The sequence below is a fragment of the Lupinus angustifolius genome, chromosome LG18 (assembly GCF_001865875.1).
Source record: "Lupinus angustifolius cultivar Tanjil chromosome LG18, LupAngTanjil_v1.0, whole genome shotgun sequence".
Lineage (NCBI taxonomy): Eukaryota > Viridiplantae > Streptophyta > Magnoliopsida > Fabales > Fabaceae > Lupinus > Lupinus angustifolius.
The window spans coordinates 16,452,229-16,474,967 of record NC_032026.1 but is presented as its reverse complement, the minus strand read 5'-3'; the positions used below and the strand labels follow the sequence as shown (position 1 = coordinate 16,474,967).

The window sequence follows — 22,739 nt, the reverse complement described above, 5'->3', positions numbered from 1 at the left end:
TGAGGATGAGGATAAGGATGAGGATGAGGATGAGGATGAGGATGAGGATGAGGATGAGGAGGAGGATGTTGACGAGGATGAGGAGGAGGATGAGGATGAGGATGAGTATGAGGATGAGGACGAGGATGAGGATAGGAGGAGGACGAGGATAGGAGGAGGACGAGGATAGGAGGAGGACGAGGATGAGTATAGGAAGAGGATGAGGATAAGAATGAGGATGAGGATGAGAATGAGGATGAGGATGAGAATGAGGACGAGAATGAGGATGAGGATAGACTGAGGACAGGATGAGGACTAGGATAAGGATAGGATGTGGACAAGAGAATAGAGTGATGAACGTGAAAGTGATGAATGTTAAAGTGTGATAGTGAAAGATGAACATTAATATTATTTACCATGAGCTACACAATATTAATTTTGGGCCTTATTTTTTTGAATTTGCCATGATGTTAGTAAGTGTGGCAAACAGTATGTCCCCAAATGTCTTTTGTTTTGTAGTGTATGTTGCATAATTTGTCAATTTATGGATGATTAATATATTATCATGTCTTACTATGCGACAAAAGTTATGAAGACATTGTGACGTTACATTAGAAAACATATCCAATGAAATTAATTCACAATTTTTATGTTTCTATATATTTCATCAAATTATTACACAATATTACTAATATACATTTAATAACATTCATACTTATGTGCTTCTAAATATTCGTCAAAATCAATGTCCCATGAGAATGCTCGAGTAATATGTGATTGTTTAACTATATGAATGCACATGTAAGATAAATGTTCTTAACCATGTGAATACACAGGTTACATGTGTGTTTCTTAACCATTAGAATGTACATTTAACATGTATGTTTTTAAACACATCACGAATGCACAAGTAACATGTGTGCTCTTAACCATATGAATGCACAAGTAACATGTTTTTTTCTTAACCATATAAATGAATGCACGAATAACATGTGTGTTCTTAACTATTAGAATGCACGAGTAACATGTGTGTTATTAACCATTAGAATGCACGGATAATATGTGTTATTAAACAAACGAATACACGAATAATATATGTGTTATTATACATACGAATACACTGATAACATATTTGTTCTTAACCATGTGCCAAAAAATTATTGTCTCGTGCAAATGCTCGGGTAACTTACTAGTTTTATATTTAAAATTTAGGTGAGTTGAGTTTTATTGTTCAGATATATATAAGTTACTCATCAGCGAAATCATGAGTGGATAATGAGTTTTGAACTGAGTACCTTATGGGTCACGGTGAATTTGTTACTAATTAGACTAATTATCCTGGCATTTTCTAAACTATTATCTTAATATTTCTAAATAATTAAAAGAAAAAACAACTCTCTAAATAACTATTTTCATTCTTAACTCTTTTTAAAATGCAAAAATATCTTTAATTTTCTTATTGTAAAAATTTCTTAACTAGATGCCTACCTACTACTACCATATATATTCTTTAATGAATGAAATATTTATGTATTTTTAGTAAAAAATTATACATAATCACTACATTATTTATAACTTATTTGAAATACTTTTTTGAAGAGTGAATGAATGATAATTATATATAAATAACGAATGATGCAATGATAATATATAAAACTCATATATTATAAGCACAAACTTCTTTCTCTCTTCTTTAATTGTTGAGACTTTTTATCGAAAAGAAATCATTAAGTTCATGTCTAAAACACTTTAATGAAAATAAATACATACATATTACCAAAAATAATTAATTCATTCATTTTCACAATTAAAGAAATCTTAACCAACGGGCGTTGGTTCAAGTGGTACATGTTTGATCCTTTTAAGCAAGAACCTGGGTTCGAGTCTTGTGGATGGAAAAATGCATGTTGGGAGAGTTAGCCCCACTTACCTGTGGATGTGTCCGGCTCAGACAAGATTGCCTCCAGTGCGAGGATACCTGTGGGAAACCAAAAAAAAAAAATTAAAGAAATCTTAGCCATCAAATTTTATTCTTACCAAATATAATTCTCTCATAATTCCTTAAATTGCTAGTCGGGATAGAAATAAATTAGATAGCCTAAAATAGACATATCACTTCGCCTATAACATGTCAAACATATTTTTTTAATACATAGGATAAGTTAAGGTAGTATAAAATACATATTTAGCTTACTAAACTAAATTTTAGATAATTGAAAAGACATATTAAACTTAACAAACATACTTATTATATTATATATTTACATTGTATTATTTTATATAGCTAATTATTACATGTGAAAATTAAATATAAAGAATACCATAATCGTTAGTGTTAGATATATCTATATAAAAGCAGATTTATTGGTTCATTTTAAAGATACATGACACAATATATATTTAAATAGAATTAGGCAACAAACCTCATCTTAAATAAATAAATAAATATATATATATATAATACTTTTTATTTTAAACAGTTAAATGTGTCATATTGATGTTATATAAGCTGAACATGCTTGCAAAAAAAAATTAACATATTTTAACAGCTATACAAAAATACTTATGTATATAACCAAAAAATATATGCACAATATTATGAAGAAGATGGTAATTCCTCTTGAGAAAGGTAATTACGCCTATCAACAAATATTTATTTGAGGAATCAAACTCTTGTACATTAATAAATAATAATAAAATCCTTCACCAACATGACATTGGTCTAGTTGTATAAGTTTCTAATAGATTTCTAGGACAATTAAAATGTAAATGATTTAATTTCTGGGAGCAACACTTGTTGAAAGGGATAGCTATACGCCCTGAACACGACTTTATTTTTAATAAATAACTATTCAGGAAAAAAAATTACAATTTCATCTATGTTGTATACAAAAAAAGTCTTGTTTAATCAGGTTTAGATAATTCTTTTATTAGTCTTGTGGTAGATACCAAAATTCATAACACAACCTTTTCAGAGCATTTAATTTAATCATTCAGTATTTTTTTATGAAATAAATTATAATATTCAAAAAATTAAATGTAATTTTTTTCCTAATCATAATACAAGTTATAAGTTTAATTAGTCGGGTGGTAGATACCAAAATTCGTAACCCAACCTTTTGAAAGCATGTAATTTAACCATTCAATATTTCAACGTATTTTTTTAATGAAAAATATTATATTATTTTAAAAAGTAAATTAACCTAATTTATCCTAATCATAACAAAGCTACGCCTTTTCTGAACTTGACATATATCCCTTATAACTACAAATTCATTTTCTTATCGATAGAACTTTACTATTTTTTTATATACAGAAAACTACAACTCAAATTTTAATTAATGTTTTGACGTGATGTAAATTAAAAATAAAACCTCACACACAATAATATACTTATTATTCACTATTTTGTTTCTCTTACTTTTCTTCTCCTCTTAATTTCTCTCTTCAAGTAAGTTATTAGCGTTTTATTTTTATTTTCGAGTACACGGTGAATCATTATTTTATTTTACCTTATTTATTTTTCTTTTATTCACTCTTGTTGCTTGAATTTACATCTAAATTGCTTATTTTATAATATAGGAAATGTGAAGGTTGAAGCTAGGTGTAGTTGTTGGTGTTTTATCAAACTTGCAATCTCTATATGTATTACTTGCATTTGACAATTATTTTTTCATATTTTCTATGTAAACTTTAATTTGACTCTTATTATATTGAATCTAAATATGTCTTTTTATCTTCTTATTTCTTCAGTTAAGGAAAAAATGAAATTCATAGATTTGTCATTTACATTTTCATCATATTCATCCCTTTCATTAGTGCATATAATCTTCTAGGATAATAAATTTGAACTAAAGGAGATCAGTTCATGCAATGATTTAGAATTGAGTTTTCAGAATGATGTTTATATTATCAAATGGTAAATGTGGTGGAATATGACATGCTTGTTACGTGTTTGATATAATGTTTGTTATATTATACGTTGTTTATGTATGAAATCTATGACAACGTTTTGCGTATGATGCGTTATTTTATATATGAAATATATGACAGTGTTGTTTGTGTGATGCATTGTTGTATATATTCAATACAACAGTGTAGCAGAAGCGCTATTAATCGTGACAAAATGCTACTGTCGTCAAACAGAAAGCGTATGAAAGTATTGTTATACATCTAAAATATGTGTTGTTGAACTGCGACTCTAGCGTAGTATTAATTGTATTGTCTCTATATTGTTAGTGTAAAGATTTATACACTGTCGGAATATTATTTAACAATTATTGTTATTACTTTTTTAAAAAGTTAATGATAATTAAACATGAATGATAGATGATGTAGTGACATTATATAAAACTCATACACTGCCATTACATACATTATTTTTCCTTTTTATTTTAGTTTATCTTAAAAAGTTCCATATGTATATAGAACAACAACTAAACCTTAGTCTCATACATGGATTGAACGAAAATATAATGATTTGTCATAAATAATATTTATTAACAAAATATTAATATCTAACTTTTTCCTAATTATTTCACCTATAATTTTTTTGAGTCCCCTTTATTTAAAGATTGAACTAACCTCCAATTGATCTACTATACACATGTATGAATCACTTGAGATGTGATTATACCATATGTGTTGCCTCAACTTTCTCTTTAATATCTTCATTCCTAATTTTATCTCTAGTGTGCATACTTATCCAACTCAACCTACTCTTCTTTGATACATTGAACTTGACCAACATTAAGTCTCATATATCACTACAGTCTTATAGATATGTAGTAGAATCGCTTCAGTTTGACTGACATTTTTCTATTACATATGACACATGATATGTTGCATTATTTCATCAATTCTGTTTGAATCTTATGGTTTATATATTTCCATCAATTGCCTCATCGTTTTTTTTTGTTTCCCATAGATATCCTCGCACTAGAGACAATCCTATCCGAGCCGAGAACATCCACAAGTATGTGGGGGCTAACTCTCCTAGCGGATTTTTTTCCATCCACAATACTCGAACCCGAGACATTGCTTAAGGAGAATCAATCATGTATCACTTGAACCAACACTTGTTGGTTCTCATCGTTTTATATGATTGACCCTAAATACTTAAATGTAGTGATTTTGTATGGTATGATTATCAATATTTACAAATAAACAAAGGTTTGACTGCCGATTTACACTTCATATAAAATTGTCACCATATTTTTTAGTTTCTCATGTAATTCATCTCTCAATTTTCCAACTATGATAATATAATATACGACAAGCATTTTGGGCAAAGAATTATGTGTAAATTAATGAAAAAAATAAAAATAAAAATGGCTATTAATTAATGCATAAACAATTACATGTATTCTGATCCTCCACGTACTCAACAATTCATAAATCATTTTGGCCTCATATGTTAATATATTAACTTTCCTTTTTCTATCCCCTTTATTCCTTTTACAATTTCTTTCTTTTTTATTTGAAAAAAACGTGGAAATAGATTGGTGGAACTCACCAGAACATAATTTTGGCTATAAATACAAAGAGAGTGAATAACATGTCCAAGTAAAGGAGAAGTGATATATATTGTTAGAGTGATTGTGTTGAAGTGATGGCAATAGAGATGGGTCCATTGAGTGTGTTAGTGAGCATTGCAGCTTCTTTTATGCTTGTAAGATATCTTCTCAATAATGTAAATTGGTGGTTGTATGAGTCCAAATTGGGTGCAAAGCAGTATTCTCTACCCCCTGGTGACTTGGGATGGCCCTTAATTGGTAACATGTGGTCCTTTCTAAGGGCTTTCAAATCCACCAACCCTGATTCCTTTGTGGACTCCTATATAGCCAGGTTATATGATTGTTATTTTCAATAAATACTCATTTCAGTTCCTCATGTTTTTTGATTTTATTATTTTGGTATCTCAAAAATTAAAAACCTAAAATGATCATAATTTTTTTTTAAATCTGGATCAAATTAATCTTTTTATGGTCAAATTAGTTCTTATAAGGTGTTGTAAATGCAGGTATGGAAAGACGGGAATATACAAGGCTTTGATGTTTGGAAAACCAAGTGTAATTGTGACAACACCTGAAGGATGCAAGAAAGTTTTGACAGATGATGATAAATTCACACCTGGTTGGCCTGTTTCTACCGTAGAACTAATGGGAGAGAAATCATTTGTTTCAATCTCTTATGAAGATCATAGACGTCTTAGGCGTTTAACATCTGCTTCAGTCAATGGTTATGAAGCATTGTCTATTTACATAACATATATTGAAGAAAATGTGAAAAGTTCATTGGAGAAATGGACCAACATGGGTGAAATTGAGTTCTTAACTGAAATGAGGAAGCTTACTTTCAAAGTCATAATGCATATTTTCTTTGGTGCAACTAGTGCAAATGTAAGGGAGGGTTTGGAAAAAGAATACACATCACTTAATCATGGAATTAGAGCCATGAGAATTAACATTCCTGGTTTTGCTTTCCATAAAGCACTCAAGGTATATATTTTTTATGTTATCATCATATTATACTTTTCATCATTATAATAGTGTTTGTTTGTTTTTCCAATGCATAATACCTTATGATTTAAGCTTATTATTATAGGCTAGGAAAAATCTAGTGGCTATATTTCAAACTGTTGTGGATCAAAGAAGAATTGAAAGGAAAGGAAGAACACCAGTGACTGGCAAAAAACACAAAGATATGATGGATGCTTTGATGGATGCTGTAGATGAAAATGGAAAAACATTGGGTGATGATGATATCATAGATATCATGTTGATGTACTTGAATGCAGGTCATGAATCTTCAGGACATATTACCATGTGGGCAACCTATTACCTTCAAAAACATCCTGAATATCTCCAAAAGGCTAAGGTATTGAAGATTAGGTTACTTAATAATCAATAGTTTTATCAAAGTTTACAATTGCTAATGGAATAAGCATGTGCTTTTATAACTTCATCTTAGCCTTGAAATTTTAATTGTATTTCCAAATATTGTTTATTATTCATGGAACAGGAAGAACAAGAAGAAATATTAAAGAAAAGGCCTTCAACACAGAAAGGATTGGTACTAGAGGAAGTTAGAAAAATGGACTTTCTTTCTAAGGTATATATAGACTATGGGACTATTGTTAATTCCATGTTACTATAAGCTAATATCTTTCAATGATGTGATTATATGTATATATATATATTCTGATTTGTTTACTAGGTGGTTGATGAAACACTTCGTTTGATTACGTTTGCACCTTTTGTCTTTAGGGAGGCAAAATGTGATGTCAATATTAATGGTTAGTCCTTGATCTACTATATATATTGTGATATGGCAAAGATGAAGCATAAAATATGATGTTTTATGATATCACTAAATGTTAATTTATTTGATTGTGTAGGTTACCTCATTCCAAAAGGTTGGACAGCTTTGACTTGGTTTAGGAATGTTCACTATGATAATGACGGGGGGGGCAAATTTGGAAATAGGAATTATAAAATGATTGGTCCAAACTAAAATTCAGGTGACTTGTAGTCTTAGGGTCTCCTCCCTTTCAGTGCATCCACATCGGTACAAGTCATAAAGGTATAGTCAAAACAGTAAAGTGTATGCTTACCTTGCAGTCTGAATCAGTTGCAGCAAACTGTCCAAGTAACAAAGCTGCTTCCCTCTGGCTTTCAGAGCAGCAGGAGCTGTTACATAAAACAATATTATGATAGGTCAATAGAAAGAATCCTTATAATGGATATATTTTATGGAAGCATATTGCCATGGAAAAAAAGCTACAAATTGAAGATAGGTGTCACAGAGGGAGAAGGCATTGTGGTGTCAGAACGGAGAGTATACCTAAGTAACCCAATAACAGGTTGCAAGGCTCCAGCAAGAAGAACTTCTTTCTTTATATTAGGAGAAGAGTGAACCAGATTTCCAATAACACCAACCTGTAAAACAATAAAAGTCATGGCACGTGTGCAGAAAGAGAACTGCAAAGGCCAAACGAATACTACTGCAAATTTAGCACTTATAAACCAGAAATACCGCTTCATAGTGAACAGCAGCATCTTCCGAACGAAGCATTAGAATCAGAGTTGGAAGAGCATTGCATTCAACAATCTGGTAAGCCGTGATGTTTAGTTTAGTGACATACTCGTATCATATTAAAGTCAATTCAAATTCCCAACTGTCAGCAAAGATCACTTACCTCATTTTTATTTTCATCATTTTTAAAAGCCAGGGTTCGCAATGCACCAGCAGCTGCCCTTTGCACCTTTGTATCAGCCACTTGCAGCAAGTCAACAAGTGGTGGGATCCCACCTTCCATCCTACATATTAAATCCAAGTAATCATAATAACAGTCTCATTCCAAGATAAATTATAATTGTTTGGTAGTCTTTGAATTAGCAAACCTAACACGGGTTTTGATGCTGCTGTTTTCGTGAGCAAGATTAGTGATGGCATCTGCAGCCCTACGGATAAGACTATTAACGGCACGAGATGTTAGGCCACTATTGTGCCTCTTCAAAAGATTAACGAGATGTTTTAAGGCACCATTGTCAACAATGAACTGTTGATGTTCTGGCTGTACAAGGCATTTTAAACCAAAAAAATAGGTTAGATCTCCAAACACTGTCTTCAAATCTTCCCTCTACCATTCAGAAAACAGTCACATCATTTTGCCAAAATAATCCGATAGTACAAACTTAAAAGGGGAATAAATAAGACATATAATCAACACTGACTAAGGGAATTTAGGGTAAAAATACATCTCCCGTCAATATATTAAAAATAAGTGTAATAACCTTTATAATGTGAACAATACACAGAGTTGAGAATAGTGAGTATAAGAGAGGAAAGAGAAGTTACCTTGACAGCAAGAAGACCAAGTGCAAAAGCACTCCCTTTCTCAACCTCATGCTCAAACGGCAATGGGTTGTGAAAAGAATCATTTGGATCTAATGGAGGTGCTTGAAGATGCATAACCAAAGCCGGAATAGCTCCTCCTTCAACAATGACATTAACTACTTCCTCTAAACAGAAAAAAACAAAGAAATGAAATTGAATGAAATAGAGAGAGAGGCAGATATAGATATAGAAAAAAGAGGGAAAAGTAAACCATTTTTGGCGAGATCAGCGAGGACGTGAGTGGCACGCTTAGCGGCGGCGCGATGAGAATCGTTGGAAGAGAAGGAGTCGGAGAGGATGGAAACCTGTTGAGCGACGTCGGAGAATAAGGTGGAGAAGTGAGATGAGTCATCATCTGAGAATTCATGCTTCCTCTTCTGACCTTTCCTCTCAGGGAGGCACTCCTCTGAGGCACCCTTCTCAACAATATCCATATCCATAACCATCTCTCTCTCTCTCTCTCTCTCTCTCTCTCTCCCTCTCTCTCTCTCTCTCTCGGAATCGGATTTAGAATTATAGATAGAATAGATCCAACCCTGTCTTGTGTGGTCATCCCAATTCAACCCGGGATTTCAGTTCCTTACCATTTCACAACCCTATTTTCGTAATTACCTATACTATTTACTTTTAAATTATTATCACCTAATTCTTTTATGTCAAATATTTAAGTTGGTTATTAAAAAAAACTAAGTGGTTTTCAATATATGATCGAACATGATCGACAACCATCAACTCAAGATCGGGCAAAATAAGTATAATTCGAACATTTTCTGGTCTTGATTGGGCAACTAAACAGTCCAATTGTTGATCGAGTAAAAACAACAAGATAATAACATGCTACCTATACCCTAATGTGGCTTTCAACAACAAACAAAATGGGCCTATGGCGCAATGACATAGACTAATGTATGCATAAGTCAACTACATACAGATTATGGACCTACCAAAGGCGTTTGACACGAAAAAAGTAACTTTTGTCTGTCTGGAGCAGGCCCAACAAGTCATTTCGTCGGCTAGGCACCCCAAGCCAACAACATTTACAAAGAAATATTCTCTCACCTCTCCATTGTAAATATATGATATCTCCCTTAAGGAAATTTATTCACACATTCATCCTTTCTTACTTATACAATATTTATTGATATTAGTTTCTCATATTCTCTATCCCTCTCCTATACTGAGTTGATCGTCACAGAACTTGTAATTTGCATAATGTTATATATGGTTATAAGTTTGAGTGATATGAGCTCTTATATTAGTTTCTATTATATGATGTGATTATGAGATCCTGGTAACCAAAAAGATATGAGCAATTCACAGCCGCCTCATAACCATTAACCACCTACTATACAGTTGATTCTCCATCTCATCTCATCTCCTCCAACCAAATACATCTCCTGCTATATATGTACTGATTCATATGAGGAAACATATTTCAAAACATAGGAGCTAACACCCCTTTGGATAGATTTGAATTGATAACTTTATATAATATTGATATCGATATTACTTTGTTTGAGAATATATCTTCATTTTTAATCTCCTAATAAATTTACTATTTGACTGTAGATTAAATATTATTGACTCTGACAAAGTACATCTCAGAATTGGTATTTGCCTTTAAAGTGTTGACGTGAGATATATGCATGCTTGAATCAAATGCATAGAGATCTGATTTATGATCACCAAATGTTTCAAGGTAAATACATAATTATAATTTACTTAGAGGCGCTAGATGTGAGTTGATTAGTAAATATGAGGCATAATATTACATGTTACAAACTTAATAGTTAAACTCTTGTTTGAACAAATAATTAGCTTATAATATTACAAAAAAGACTTTTACTTATCGATCCATAGAGAGATTTAGTTTAAAAAGAAAAGTGGTGATGTTTAAACTGGTTGAATAATAAGGAATATTACATGGAATTTTGTGCTGAACTTTTACTGCAAATACCAATTCAAACACAGTCACATGTATCAGCCTACAACTATGATTCGCAGAGCACGCTTTGTGGTGCGTTACCAGGCACACGCCATCATAAGCAAAAGAAAATAATGCTGAAAAACATGTATATTTATATCAGATAAAAAATAAGAGATAAGGATATTCGACATCAAACATGATAATAACATCCAAATGGCCCCACAAACCAAACTCATAAGAACTAACAAGAACTACACTTCCTTATTAAGCATAATAACTACTATTTAGCTAGAAAAAGCAATTAAGTGCAAGGAGTGGCATTATAGAAAAAGCTTGTTTTAGAGCAATGAAAGAGGCTGCATTGCTAGGAGTTGGTGCTGGTATATTGGCAAGTGGAAGTGGAGAGGGTATTGGAGATGGTGGTGATGTAGTTGGTGGTTGTGGTTCTGGTGCTGGTGCTGAAACCTTGAGCACATTAATGTCAACCTTCTGACCCATTTGGCAGTGACCAGGGATACCACATAAGAAAAAGTGGTGACCATGATTTGTTATCTTAATGGAGTCATTGCCACTTGTGAATGTGGTAATAGGGGATGATGCATTGCATGACTGATACATCGCATGTGTCACTCTCATCACATTGTGGAACTGAGCACCGTATTCAAAAACTGACATCAAAACATATTACCAAAACAAATGAATTAGTAAAAAGAATGAAGATGAGAAGAGAAAAAAAGGAAAAAGGTTGGAGTGAGAGGAGTTACTGATGGTGTCACCAAGTTGAAAGTTCTTAGTAGAAGCCCAGTTCTTGTAATCAACATTGCCAATAATAGTCCAACCATCAGAGTCTCCAACCTTGTACACTTCTGCACATGAAACATGGACACCTAACATCATCATTAACATTATTATCACAACTCTCTCTACCAATCTTCCCATGCTTCTAAGCTATATATACACACTAATTATAAACACCTTCCTCCTTTTCCTCAACTTTCACCACACACATATATATATATATTCAGCTTCTTCACTTTTCTCTCCTGTCTTTATATAGAAATCCTTTTCCATGTTGGGACTTGGAACTTGGAACTTGGAACTTAAGAGAATGAAAAAGTGGATTAATTGAGTATAGATTATAGAGAGGGATATGGTATCAAACACAAAAACAAAGAAATCTTCTATACCATTATTTTGTGTCCATACGCTTTAGTGGCAGTGGGTCCAAGACCTTTTTTCCTTCCTAAGTTAAATTTATTGTACTTTATGAAGGGTTACACACACAATTATCATAAGGTTTAAGATATAAAAAGAGTCTAGATTTAACAAATACTTATGTTATATAATCAATATAATTTTATTTATTTTCTTGTGTAGTAGTATAAAAAGGACCCACATTCTTATTACATCATAGCGCCTAATAATAAATATATATAAATAGTGTGTATGCGTGTATTTGCAAATAAACTAAGTGGATGCAAATGAGAGAAAAGGCAAAAGTAAAGAAGAAATTAAGTGAAGAAATGAAATAATTATAGGTAATGAATAATGGACACATGTTTATTTTGTAAGTAACGTGCATATATTGATTATTGGTAAGATATTAATTGCATACTTAGTTAGTTGTGATTTGTGAGTGGGTGTAAGGTTTGTGAGACTTGAAAGGAAAGAAATGGTTTTGATGTTCAATGATGACACCATTTTTAATGTATTTGTGTATGAAATGATTGGTGAGACAACCACCATTTATAGTTTCCAGCTGTTGATAACATTAATTGTTTTGCGCATGTACCTCAAAATCATTAACCATACCACATTACCACTCGCTTTATGCAACATCCACTATGTTATCACATTCATTGTTTTCATACTATATCCTTATTTCTTTTTCCCATTTAGATTAATATTTTGATGGTATAGCTCAATCCTCAGTGCTCCATCTTTCTCAATAGTCATTGATGCTGTGTTACTGAAATATAAGTAAGTGGTCTCCTAATACTTGTTACATACGGTTCAATTGGTTCAATTTTATGTGTTGCCTAATAACACTCATGTAAGGAATATTTATATACTACAAATATCAACAAAAGCCACACGTGGCTTTCTCAAGTTTAGTAAGGTTTCATGTCCATAAAGATTAAAGACATAGAATCATCAAAGATAACAATGTGTTGTTTTATAGTTAGATATAAAGGAACTAACGATTTGTATTTTGGCCATTGCAAAAGAATATTGCCTACTGAATTTGAATATTCCTACATAAGCTCCTAGTAGGATCACTCATGGAGTAACTAACTTCCATGGGCCCTTCATGAATGCAGTAATTTAAATTCTGCTTGCATGAGGAGGGCAATGGAAACATAACATGATAACCATTTCATTGTGCATCTGAATCTAATGAGCTACACTTTTTGGTTAATGCAGCTAGCTCTCTCTCCTGCTGTTTCTTCAGATACCTCTGTGCAGTTGCATTCACTATCTTCACAAAGAAGTTTATAAGCATGAGCCACACAATAGTGTTCCAGATTGAAGCAAAAGAGAAATTCAACCTCTTTCCCTGAAAGATTGTACGAAATTTCGGGAAAAAAAGAACAAAAATTAAAGGAGTAACCAATAAAATCAACTAGACTTTGCAGCTGTTTAACACCTCAGCAAGTCCATTCAAACAAATGTAGAAAGCATTGATATATACATGTTACATTGCAGTTAATGGGGGGTACCTTAACATTTGGGGAAACTGGATGGGGAGCTTTCAGATACTTATCTTTCATTGCATGGAGATTAGCAATGACTCCAGGCAAGGCAGATGATAAACCGGGTACATGGCTGAGAACCCGGATAAATTCATTCTCTATCCAGTCAAGAAGTTGATTATTGCAAACTGAGATGATGAATACCGTCTGAAAAAAGATTATAATATACAAGTCAATTATAAGCTTGTCATTGTAGAGTCTTAGCTTTGTGCCTGGGTGAATTTCTCCCTCTGCTAATATGTAGGACCATGTAGAATATAGGTAATGATGTAAAGTTCATAAATCAGAATAGGATAGAGAGAGCAGAGAGAAGAGAACAGCATATGTAACAGTAATTTCTATTGTTGATTCTCAAGTGATTACATGAGTGAAGGACAGTATTTATAAGCTGGGCTAGGCAGAGCTTACAGTTGTCATCTAAAGCAGCTAACTAACTAAGCCTAACCGACCAACAAGGTGTTGGTCTAGTGGTGTAATGTCCCGCTAGATCCCCAGGATGACCAAAAGGTCAAGGGTTCGATTCCTGGGAGTGACACTTGTTGGGAGGGGCAGACACGCATCCCGAAAGGGATTAGTTCCTTGCCCAAAAAGAGTGAGGAGATACCCTTAGTAGTACCTAAAAAAAAACTAAGCCTAACCGTCTCTACTGTCACCAACAGAGACTTGCTTTACATGAAGCATATAAACTAACTAGTCCTATTCTCTAATTAATGGTCATGAACTTTTAAAAGTATGCCATGTATTAGAGCACTTTCATAATTAAAATAAACAATATTATGTGCATTATTTAAAAAATGCAAATATGGATGGGAGAGACCCCAACTTGAGAGTTCCCATTTATATAAAGATCAGGTTGCCCCATTAGGACAAACAATTCCTCCCCTTCACCCACTTTTCTTTCCACAAACCATGTCAAAAAATGTAGCATGTGACCATTTATTGCCACAAGTCCAAATTTGGAGTCTTTGGAAAGCAAATGAAAACTTAAAAAAGATAAATTAGGAGGTAAGGGGAGAAGAAAAGTCTAAGCTTATATAAACCTGTATGTGAGTTTTGATGATTGCCTTTCCAATCAAGGTTGCAAAAAAAAATTTCCAAAATGGAATACCAAATTGTCCACACATGATGCCAGCAAGGTCAAATAGAGGATTTGGCACCTGAAATATAAATTCAGTTTATAGCAATTTACGTCGCGAAAACATATAATAAATCTTATTTTAAATGAGGATTGCACAATAAGAGGATAGAATCACAAATATATTTTCTCAATCTCAAATTTTATGTAGGGACACAAGTCACAAACAAGCAGAACTAGAAAATGCACTATAGCACCCTGATGCATAAAATATTAATTGGGATATTACTCAATTGCATTCTTTTACAGATATGGATTATGAAGATAAAAAAACTAATCAGCAGTTCTAGAGATGAAGTCTATTATAGTATGTAGAACAAAAATGGAGACACCTTAACAAGAAAACAGTGTTAATTAAATAAGGATTTCAACTAATCAGCTAAGTTATCCTGTCAAGCTTACACTAAACAAAGTTTCACCTTTATATGCCTACAGGTGACAGCTATTCTCATACCAAAAAAAAAGGAGTGACAACCATTGTTTCCAGAATCACCATTGCCCAAAAGAATCTTAAAACCAAAACCAAGTTCGTTGATATGATTGCAGTGAATCATCATCATAAGTTTAAATTTTGGTCTGAAAATTTTAAATTGACAAGAACAAGCAGTTTCATGGTGGAGTCAGGACTAACAACACAACTCAGCAAGTTGCTAAATACACAATACCATTCTAGTGATATGTCAAGAAGTTTTCTTTACAAAAGAAACTGTCAAAACTATTCAATGAAGAAGAAAAGGTCATGCTGGAAATGAAGCATCACATCCATACTAACCGACGCAAGCACAAGAATGGTAAGGAAATTCAGATATTGAGCGTGTGAAAGAAACCAGCGTTTGATTTGATTCAACTGAGCAGCCATTATTCCTCTATCGTCACTATCCAACTCTTCCATGGCATCCACTTCGCGCCCAGACAAGCGTGCTACATTAATGTTTTGGTTATAATCATGTAGGAAGGAGATATGGGTACAAATATGACTACTCTCGCATACCAATAATGTTCAAACACTTTAATGCATTCATAATATCACCTCTCTTCAATCAGAAATGTGGCCGAACTCTTTTAAGTTGATTCATCTATTAGACATTCACATTATACCAAATTTACTTCATTTTCTGATGATACCCAAACTTCTAAAAATAATGTTATTTGGATAACTAAGTCTCCAGATCAGCGGTTTCATTTTTTTTATGTTTTATGCAACATGACGTATTATAAATACATCAATAACAACTAATTTATAATAGTCAAAATAGATTTTTTTACTGCTTAGAAACTAAAAAGCAATTTTCTTTTACTTTCCTGCTTATAAATGATTAGACACAATAACAAAAGTTTCAGAGTTTCATGGCATCCTAGAAATGAAGTACAAATACAAGCTAGATGTAAATACTGTTGCCTTGGTAAGCATACTTTTTTCTGGATAGATTATTATATCAACTTAACACTATAATACGAACAACAAAAGCCATTTCCTATTACGTTTTGGAATTATATCTACTTAACAATCACTTCAATACTTGTCTAAAAAACAATCACTTTAATAAATTAAGAGAATGACACATGATAAAATTAAAAAATAAAAACTATACCTGCCCTGGAGATAAAGTAAGGAGGAAGCTCCCCTATAGCTGTTCCTAAACCCCACAGAACAGCCTCCACCTGAACTTGAGGCAAAATGCTGCTAAGTGGAACCCGTGAACCAGATTCTGACTGGAACAATGGTGGCCCAAACTGGGAACAGTCTTTATCAAGCCAAGAAGGGCTCCTTTTTAGTTGTGTTGTATCATACAGTGCACTTTTCAAATCAACTCGGCCGCATTGCATTGCTTTTATTGTAAATAGTGCTATGTGAGGACCCAAATATAAGACAAACGTGTGCAAACCAGACCCTGAATCATATTAATTAATAAGAGAATAATTTAGAAGTTGCGATCAAGATATTGGCAGAAGGAAGTCAATGAAGTATAAATACTATAGAAAAGATTCCTCTAAAGTGCACAAGTAAGGGTGTATCCACCCTTAAATCGTTTAGTGGGTTAAAACATGATATACTTTTTTAAAAAATAAGGTTGAAGACACCCTTACTTGCTCGCTTCTGACACATGATCATTTAGAGGATCTTTTTTTTTTTCTCTTCAAAATATACAAATTGCAAGCAACTGCTTATCTCTAAGCACAAATCGGTGAAATCACACAAGCTGCCAGAAGACCAACTGTATTACTATTTACTAGCCAACAATTACATAATCAGGAAGCATCATCTGGATAAGGGGATAAGTTATCTTGGCGGAATACCAAATTGTCCACACATGATGCCAGCAAGGTCAAATAGAGGATTTGGCACCTGAAATATAAATTCAGTTTATAGCAATTTACGTCGCGAAAACATATAATAAATCTTATTTTAAATGAGGATTGCACAATAAGAGGATAGAATCACAAATATATTTTCTCAATCTCAAATTTTATGTAGGGACACAAGTCACAAACAAGCAGAACTAGAAAATGCACTATAGCACCCTGATGCATAAAATATTAATTGGGATATTACTCAATTGCATTCTTTTACAGATATGGATTATGAAGATAAAAAAACTAATCAGCAGTTCTAGAGATGAAGTCTATTATAGTATGTAGAACAAAAATGGAGACACCTTAACAAGAAAACAGTGTTAATTAAATAAGGATTTCAACTAATCAGCTAAGTTATCCTGTCAAGCTTACACTAAACAAAGTTTCACCTTTATATGCCTACAGGTGACAGCTATTCTCATACCAAAAAAAAAGGAGTGACAACCATTGTTTCCAGAATCACCATTGCCCAAAAGAATCTTAAAACCAAAACCAAGTTCGTTGATATGATTGCAGTGAATCATCATCATAAGTTTAAATTTTGGTCTGAAAATTTTAAATTGACAAGAACAAGCAGTTTCATGGTGGAGTCAGGACTAACAACACAACTCAGCAAGTTGCTAAATACACAATACCATTCTAGTGATATGTCAAGAAGTTTTCTTTACAAAAGAAACTGTCAAAACTATTCAATGAAGAAGAAAAGGTCATGCTGGAAATGAAGCATCACATCCATACTAACCGACGCAAGCACAAGAATGGTAAGGAAATTCAGATATTGAGCGTGTGAAAGAAACCAGCGTTTGATTTGATTCAACTGAGCAGCCATTATTCCTCTATCGTCACTATCCAACTCTTCCATGGCATCCACTTCGCGCCCAGACAAGCGTGCTACATTAATGTTTTGGTTATAATCATGTAGGAAGGAGATATGGGTACAAATATGACTACTCTCGCATACCAATAATGTTCAAACACTTTAATGCATTCATAATATCACCTCTCTTCAATCAGAAATGTGGCCGAACTCTTTTAAGTTGATTCATCTATTAGACATTCACATTATACCAAATTTACTTCATTTTCTGATGATACCCAAACTTCTAAAAATAATGTTATTTGGATAACTAAGTCTCCAGATCAGCGGTTTCATTTTTTTTATGTTTTATGCAACATGACGTATTATAAATACATCAATAACAACTAATTTATAATAGTCAAAATAGATTTTTTTACTGCTTAGAAACTAAAAAGCAATTTTCTTTTACTTTCCTGCTTATAAATGATTAGACACAATAACAAAAGTTTCAGAGTTTCATGGCATCCTAGAAATGAAGTACAAATACAAGCTAGATGTAAATACTGTTGCCTTGGTAAGCATACTTTTTTCTGGATAGATTATTATATCAACTTAACACTATAATACGAACAACAAAAGCCATTTCCTATTACGTTTTGGAATTATATCTACTTAACAATCACTTCAATACTTGTCTAAAAAACAATCACTTTAATAAATTAAGAGAATGACACATGATAAAATTAAAAAATAAAAACTATACCTGCCCTGGAGATAAAGTAAGGAGGAAGCTCCCCTAAAGCTGTTCCCAAACCCCATAGAACAGCCTCCACTTGAACTTGAGGCAAAATGCTGCTCAGTGGAACCCGTGAACCATATTCTGACTGGAACAATGGTGGCCCAAACTGGGAACAGTCTTTATCAAGCCAAGAAGGGCTCCTTTTTAGTTGTGTTGTATCATACAGTGCACTTTTCAAATCAACTCGGCCGCATTGCATTGCTTTTATTGTAAATAGTGCTATGTGAGGACCCAAATATAAGACAAACGTGTGCAAACCAGACCCTGAATCATATTAATTAATAAGAGAATAATTTAGAAGTTGCGATCAAGATATTGGCAGAAGGAAGTCAATGAAGTATAAATACTATAGAAAAGATTCCTCTAAAGTGCACAAGTAAGGGTGTATCCACCCTTAAATCGTTTAGTGGGTTAAAACATGATATACTTTTTTAAAAAATAAGGTTGAAGACACCCTTACTTGCTCGCTTCTGACACATGATCATTTAGAGGATCTTTTTTTTTTTCTCTTCAAAATATACAAATTGCAAGCAACTGCTTATCTCTAAGCACAAATCGGTGAAATCACACAAGCTGCCAGAAGACCAACTGTATTACTATTTACTAGCCAACAATTACATAATCAGGAAGCATCATCTGGATAAGGGGATAAGTTATCTTGGCGCATGACTATTTTACTTACCAAGACCAATTGAAGATGCAACCCCAAGGGCCAGCCACCACAGTCCAAAGCGGTAATATTCACGAAACTCCTCAAGACGCTGCAAATGGAACAAACACTTATCAACTGCAAGGAGAATCTATAAAAAATGAATAAAAAGAACTACCTAAAAACAATTAAAGTATAATTAACAGAGTAGCACTTTAGACACATCACACACAATGCAATTCCATTCTAATTAGCATAATCTCTGTGTAATAATATCCAATATAAATAGGACGTCTTAGGCCAGTTATAAGTTTCTACCTGCTATCACTGCATATTTAAGAGAACAAGGAACACACTCTAAATAGAACTATCATGCATAAGTTACATACTGAATACATAAAAATACCTTTTCATGAGTGCCATCAAAGGTCATCAGCACTATGCCAAGAGTACCTACTGCGACACTGAAAAGCATAAGCCAACCACCTTTTGACAAAAGATATAATGTTGTTTTCCTAATGTATTGAATAACCGCTAATGTGAAGAATTTCAATGTTTTGAAAGGTAAAGTTGTTAGTGTCAAATTTTGTAGCTCCAGTTGGTGCTTCTCATGAAGTCCTGCAAAATAAAGAATTTCTAATCAGCATATTGGATATAATAGAAACTTGGGATTCAAACATTGTTATTGTGAGAATTTCCTAAACCTTAATCATTAATTTGGAGTACAGAGTATGTTGTTTTGAATCACAACTATCATACATAAGGGCATGTCAGTTTTACAAAACAGGTCCAATATAAAGGAGAACAAATCAACCACATGACTAGCAACTACAGGTCTATGTTCATGACAAAGGCTATCATGAGTTGTTTATATCTGATGTCATGTTCTGTGTCGGACACCAGTACTTGTATTACACGCTTCCAATCTAAAAAGTTGTTTTTCTCATCTCCTAAACAACTAGGATATTATGAATTATGAACCTTTTTTCTTAAATTGACAATTTTATATTCATATATATATGCCGACCAACAATTTTAAGAATTTGGTATGGTCATGTCCATGTGGTGTATCCACTTCAAAAACTGTTTCTTAGCGCCCATCCAAAATAATAGAAAGGGAGACATTAAAATGTTTATGCATTCGGATAATTGTTCAAAAACGCCATACTGAAATTCTCTTCCACCATACATCATCACCAATCCATATGTCAAAACGTTTCACAATCTTAACCCAAACTATGAGGAAATAACAAACAATTTCATAGATTCAAAAACCATGCCTATGATTTCATAGCAAATTCCAGCGTAAGAAGTCTACCACAAAAGAGAATAACTAAAACTATCAAAAAATACATAATATTATATGAAAGGTAAAGTAGTGATAAATAAAATAAAATAATGACAACCATTTCAACATGATTGATAGTTTTAAACAAATGTATATGATTAATAAGGATCAAAACATTATGATAGGATAGTAGAAAATTGAAGTGAAATCAGAAGACTTTGCCTGAGATCGACATGTGGGCGTGGCCAGAAGAACAAGGTGGTTTTTTTTTCAGACCCCCTTATTGCTCACATACTAAAAATCGAAACTTTACAATTGGGCACGCAATACTCTATATTTTTCTTTGTGCTTTGAACTTGGGAATTCAACTACGACAAAAGTATATCAGAAATCATCGAAATTATTCGGAATGGTTGCATTGGAATTGGGATATCTATAAGAGCGAAATGGGAGCTTTGCGTGAAGATCGGGCATGGAGGCTTCATATATTGCACTCGCTCTCTTTATTCCTTCTACCATGAAATTATTCCATTTATATAATATTTTTATTTTGAGGTATTTTTTATTTATTGCTATTTTATTTTGAAAGGGTGGCAATATATTCTATATATATAATTTTTTGGGTACAATTTTTAATTGACTAAATTAATTTATCCTTATTAACAATTATGTTTTCAGTCTATATATTATTATTTTTATTTTCAGTCATAATAAAGTATATTTTAAAAAATATATTGTAGCATAAGATGAAAGGTTAATGGATGTTTGAAGAGTGGAAGCAATATGAGGAAGAGATGCTTTAACCAAACAAATGAGCCATATTCATCTCATCATCTAACTATGCAATTGCAACTTGCAAGCATCAATCAAAAGATAAACACCAAAGGTTACAAGTTTTTTGGAATAGTTGCCTTGCAAGTAAGGCACTTTCATTGCCTTATTCATTGGTGGAGTGAACAAGTAGTACTCACAAAGATCGATTGTCTTAAATCATGTTTCAAACAAATGATGACAAAGGAAAATCAGAAAAAAATAATAAATATTTAATTTTTTAAATTGACATAACATATTTTAGTTGATTTCAGACATGGTTTGAGACAATAGATTATTGTCCGAGAAATTAGTGAGATATTATTAATCACACTTGTAAATATGAATAATTTCCTAATACATGAATGATTAGTATTGAATAAGAGATTATATATAAGAAAGGAGAAATGGAAAGCCCAATTGGAGGGCCCAAGGAGAGTTAGGGTTATGTTATTTAGGGATGCAAAGAGAAGGGAGTATCCAAATTCCGAAATGAAGAATGCAAAAGAGCGAGAGGTAATGAAAACTCGCTTTGTTTAATTTGACGGTTTACTAATTTAGTGTATGGATTCACTTCCATTGCACTCCATATGTTTGTGATTAATCATTCTTTGCATTGCACTCCATCTGTTTGAGTTTTGTTGTTGTTGTTTTTGAGATGATTGTTTTATATAAAATAGAATAGATAGAAAGAGACAGTGATGATGTATGTATGGTATTATTGATCTGAGTCTGTATCTATCTATTACTCATGATGATTAGTTTAAGTATGAGGCTGGTTGTTGTTCATTCAACCCAGCCAATGATCCTTTCCTATTACCACAACCAGGCAGTGATGATGTCTTTTTTGCATTTGAGTGAAGAAATGGGTTTGTGAAGAAGAATGTGTGATATGGCAAGGTGACTCAGTTTGTATCTCAAACTGTTGACGCACCCATCCTCACTCCCTTCCTCCATTCTCTTCTCTTATGTATGACTAAAGGCGAATCTGAGCCTCCCTTTTTCCACACTATGTTGCATCCATCTTCATCTGCATACATGGATGCTCCATAATTATCATAATTATCAAACATTGTTATACATAATATATATCCTTAACAAACTATCAATATTACTCACATGCAAATACAAGACTCATCAACCTGTTCCTTACAAACAAATATAATGCCAAAGTAGTTATTCTATATCACCAGCAACATCATTGCCACTGAATTCATTTTCAATGCTACAACAAAGCAAACATATAAAACAGAAGAAAGATGATTAAAAATACCCACTCTTAGCATTGAGCTCAAGCTACTTATTACTAAGGTGTTGTATATGGATTTGTAACACATCTCACCC

At 32.8% G+C, this 22,739-nt stretch overlaps 4 protein-coding genes across 6 annotated transcripts in view; 1 reads left to right on the top strand and 3 right to left on the bottom strand.

The window, feature by feature from the left end:
• Window positions 1-9,360, bottom strand: part of LOC109332642 (ARM REPEAT PROTEIN INTERACTING WITH ABF2-like) — a 15,557-nt gene extending 6,197 nt beyond the window's left edge. The window contains exons 1-8 of one of the 2 annotated variants that reach the window (XM_019567655.1): window positions 9,313-9,345; window positions 9,092-9,273; window positions 8,842-9,005; window positions 8,385-8,557; window positions 8,180-8,300; window positions 8,017-8,091; window positions 7,825-7,919; window positions 7,595-7,670 (exon numbers count right to left, since the gene is read on the bottom strand). In XM_019567655.1, coding sequence (XP_019423200.1) covers window positions 7,595-7,670; window positions 7,825-7,919; window positions 8,017-8,091; window positions 8,180-8,300; window positions 8,385-8,557; window positions 8,842-9,005; window positions 9,092-9,273; window positions 9,313-9,326 — 900 coding nt within the window. In that variant the 5' untranslated portion in view covers window positions 9,327-9,345. Of the gene's footprint in view, window positions 1-7,594; window positions 7,671-7,824; window positions 7,920-8,016; window positions 8,092-8,179; window positions 8,301-8,384; window positions 8,558-8,841; window positions 9,006-9,091 lie in introns of both variants that reach the window. The other variant, XM_019567654.1, reaches the window with a different exon arrangement.
• On the top strand, window positions 5,580-7,092 carry LOC109332646 (ent-kaurenoic acid oxidase 2-like). Its single transcript, XM_019567659.1, has 4 exons — window positions 5,580-5,826; window positions 6,002-6,479; window positions 6,645-6,858; window positions 7,003-7,092. Exons 1-3 carry the CDS (start codon window positions 5,591-5,593, stop codon window positions 6,714-6,716), a joined length of 786 nt encoding a protein of 261 aa, XP_019423204.1. The 5' UTR covers window positions 5,580-5,590; the 3' UTR covers window positions 6,717-6,858; window positions 7,003-7,092.
• Window positions 10,986-11,808, bottom strand: LOC109332293 (mavicyanin-like). The gene is made up of 2 exons (XM_019567235.1): window positions 11,572-11,808; window positions 10,986-11,475 (listed from the first exon to the last, which is right to left on the bottom strand). The coding sequence occupies exons 1-2, from the start codon at window positions 11,744-11,746 to the stop codon at window positions 11,096-11,098; spliced, it is 555 nt and encodes a 184-aa protein (XP_019422780.1). The 5' UTR covers window positions 11,747-11,808; the 3' UTR covers window positions 10,986-11,095.
• Window positions 13,002-21,094, bottom strand: LOC109333028 (vacuole membrane protein KMS1-like). 2 transcript variants are annotated; one of them, XM_019568253.1, is made up of 8 exons: window positions 20,808-21,094; window positions 19,704-19,915; window positions 19,331-19,409; window positions 18,613-18,912; window positions 17,793-17,941; window positions 14,601-14,717; window positions 13,528-13,707; window positions 13,002-13,364 (listed from the first exon to the last, which is right to left on the bottom strand). In XM_019568253.1, exons 1-8 carry the CDS (start codon window positions 20,818-20,820, stop codon window positions 13,185-13,187), a joined length of 1,230 nt encoding a protein of 409 aa, XP_019423798.1. In that variant the 5' UTR covers window positions 20,821-21,094; the 3' UTR covers window positions 13,002-13,184. The 2 variants fall into 2 exon arrangements, with proteins under 2 accessions (XP_019423798.1, XP_019423799.1); XM_019568254.1 differs by lacking the exons at window positions 17,793-17,941; window positions 18,613-18,912 and adding exons at window positions 15,468-15,616; window positions 16,288-16,587 and having other exon boundaries at window positions 20,808-21,093.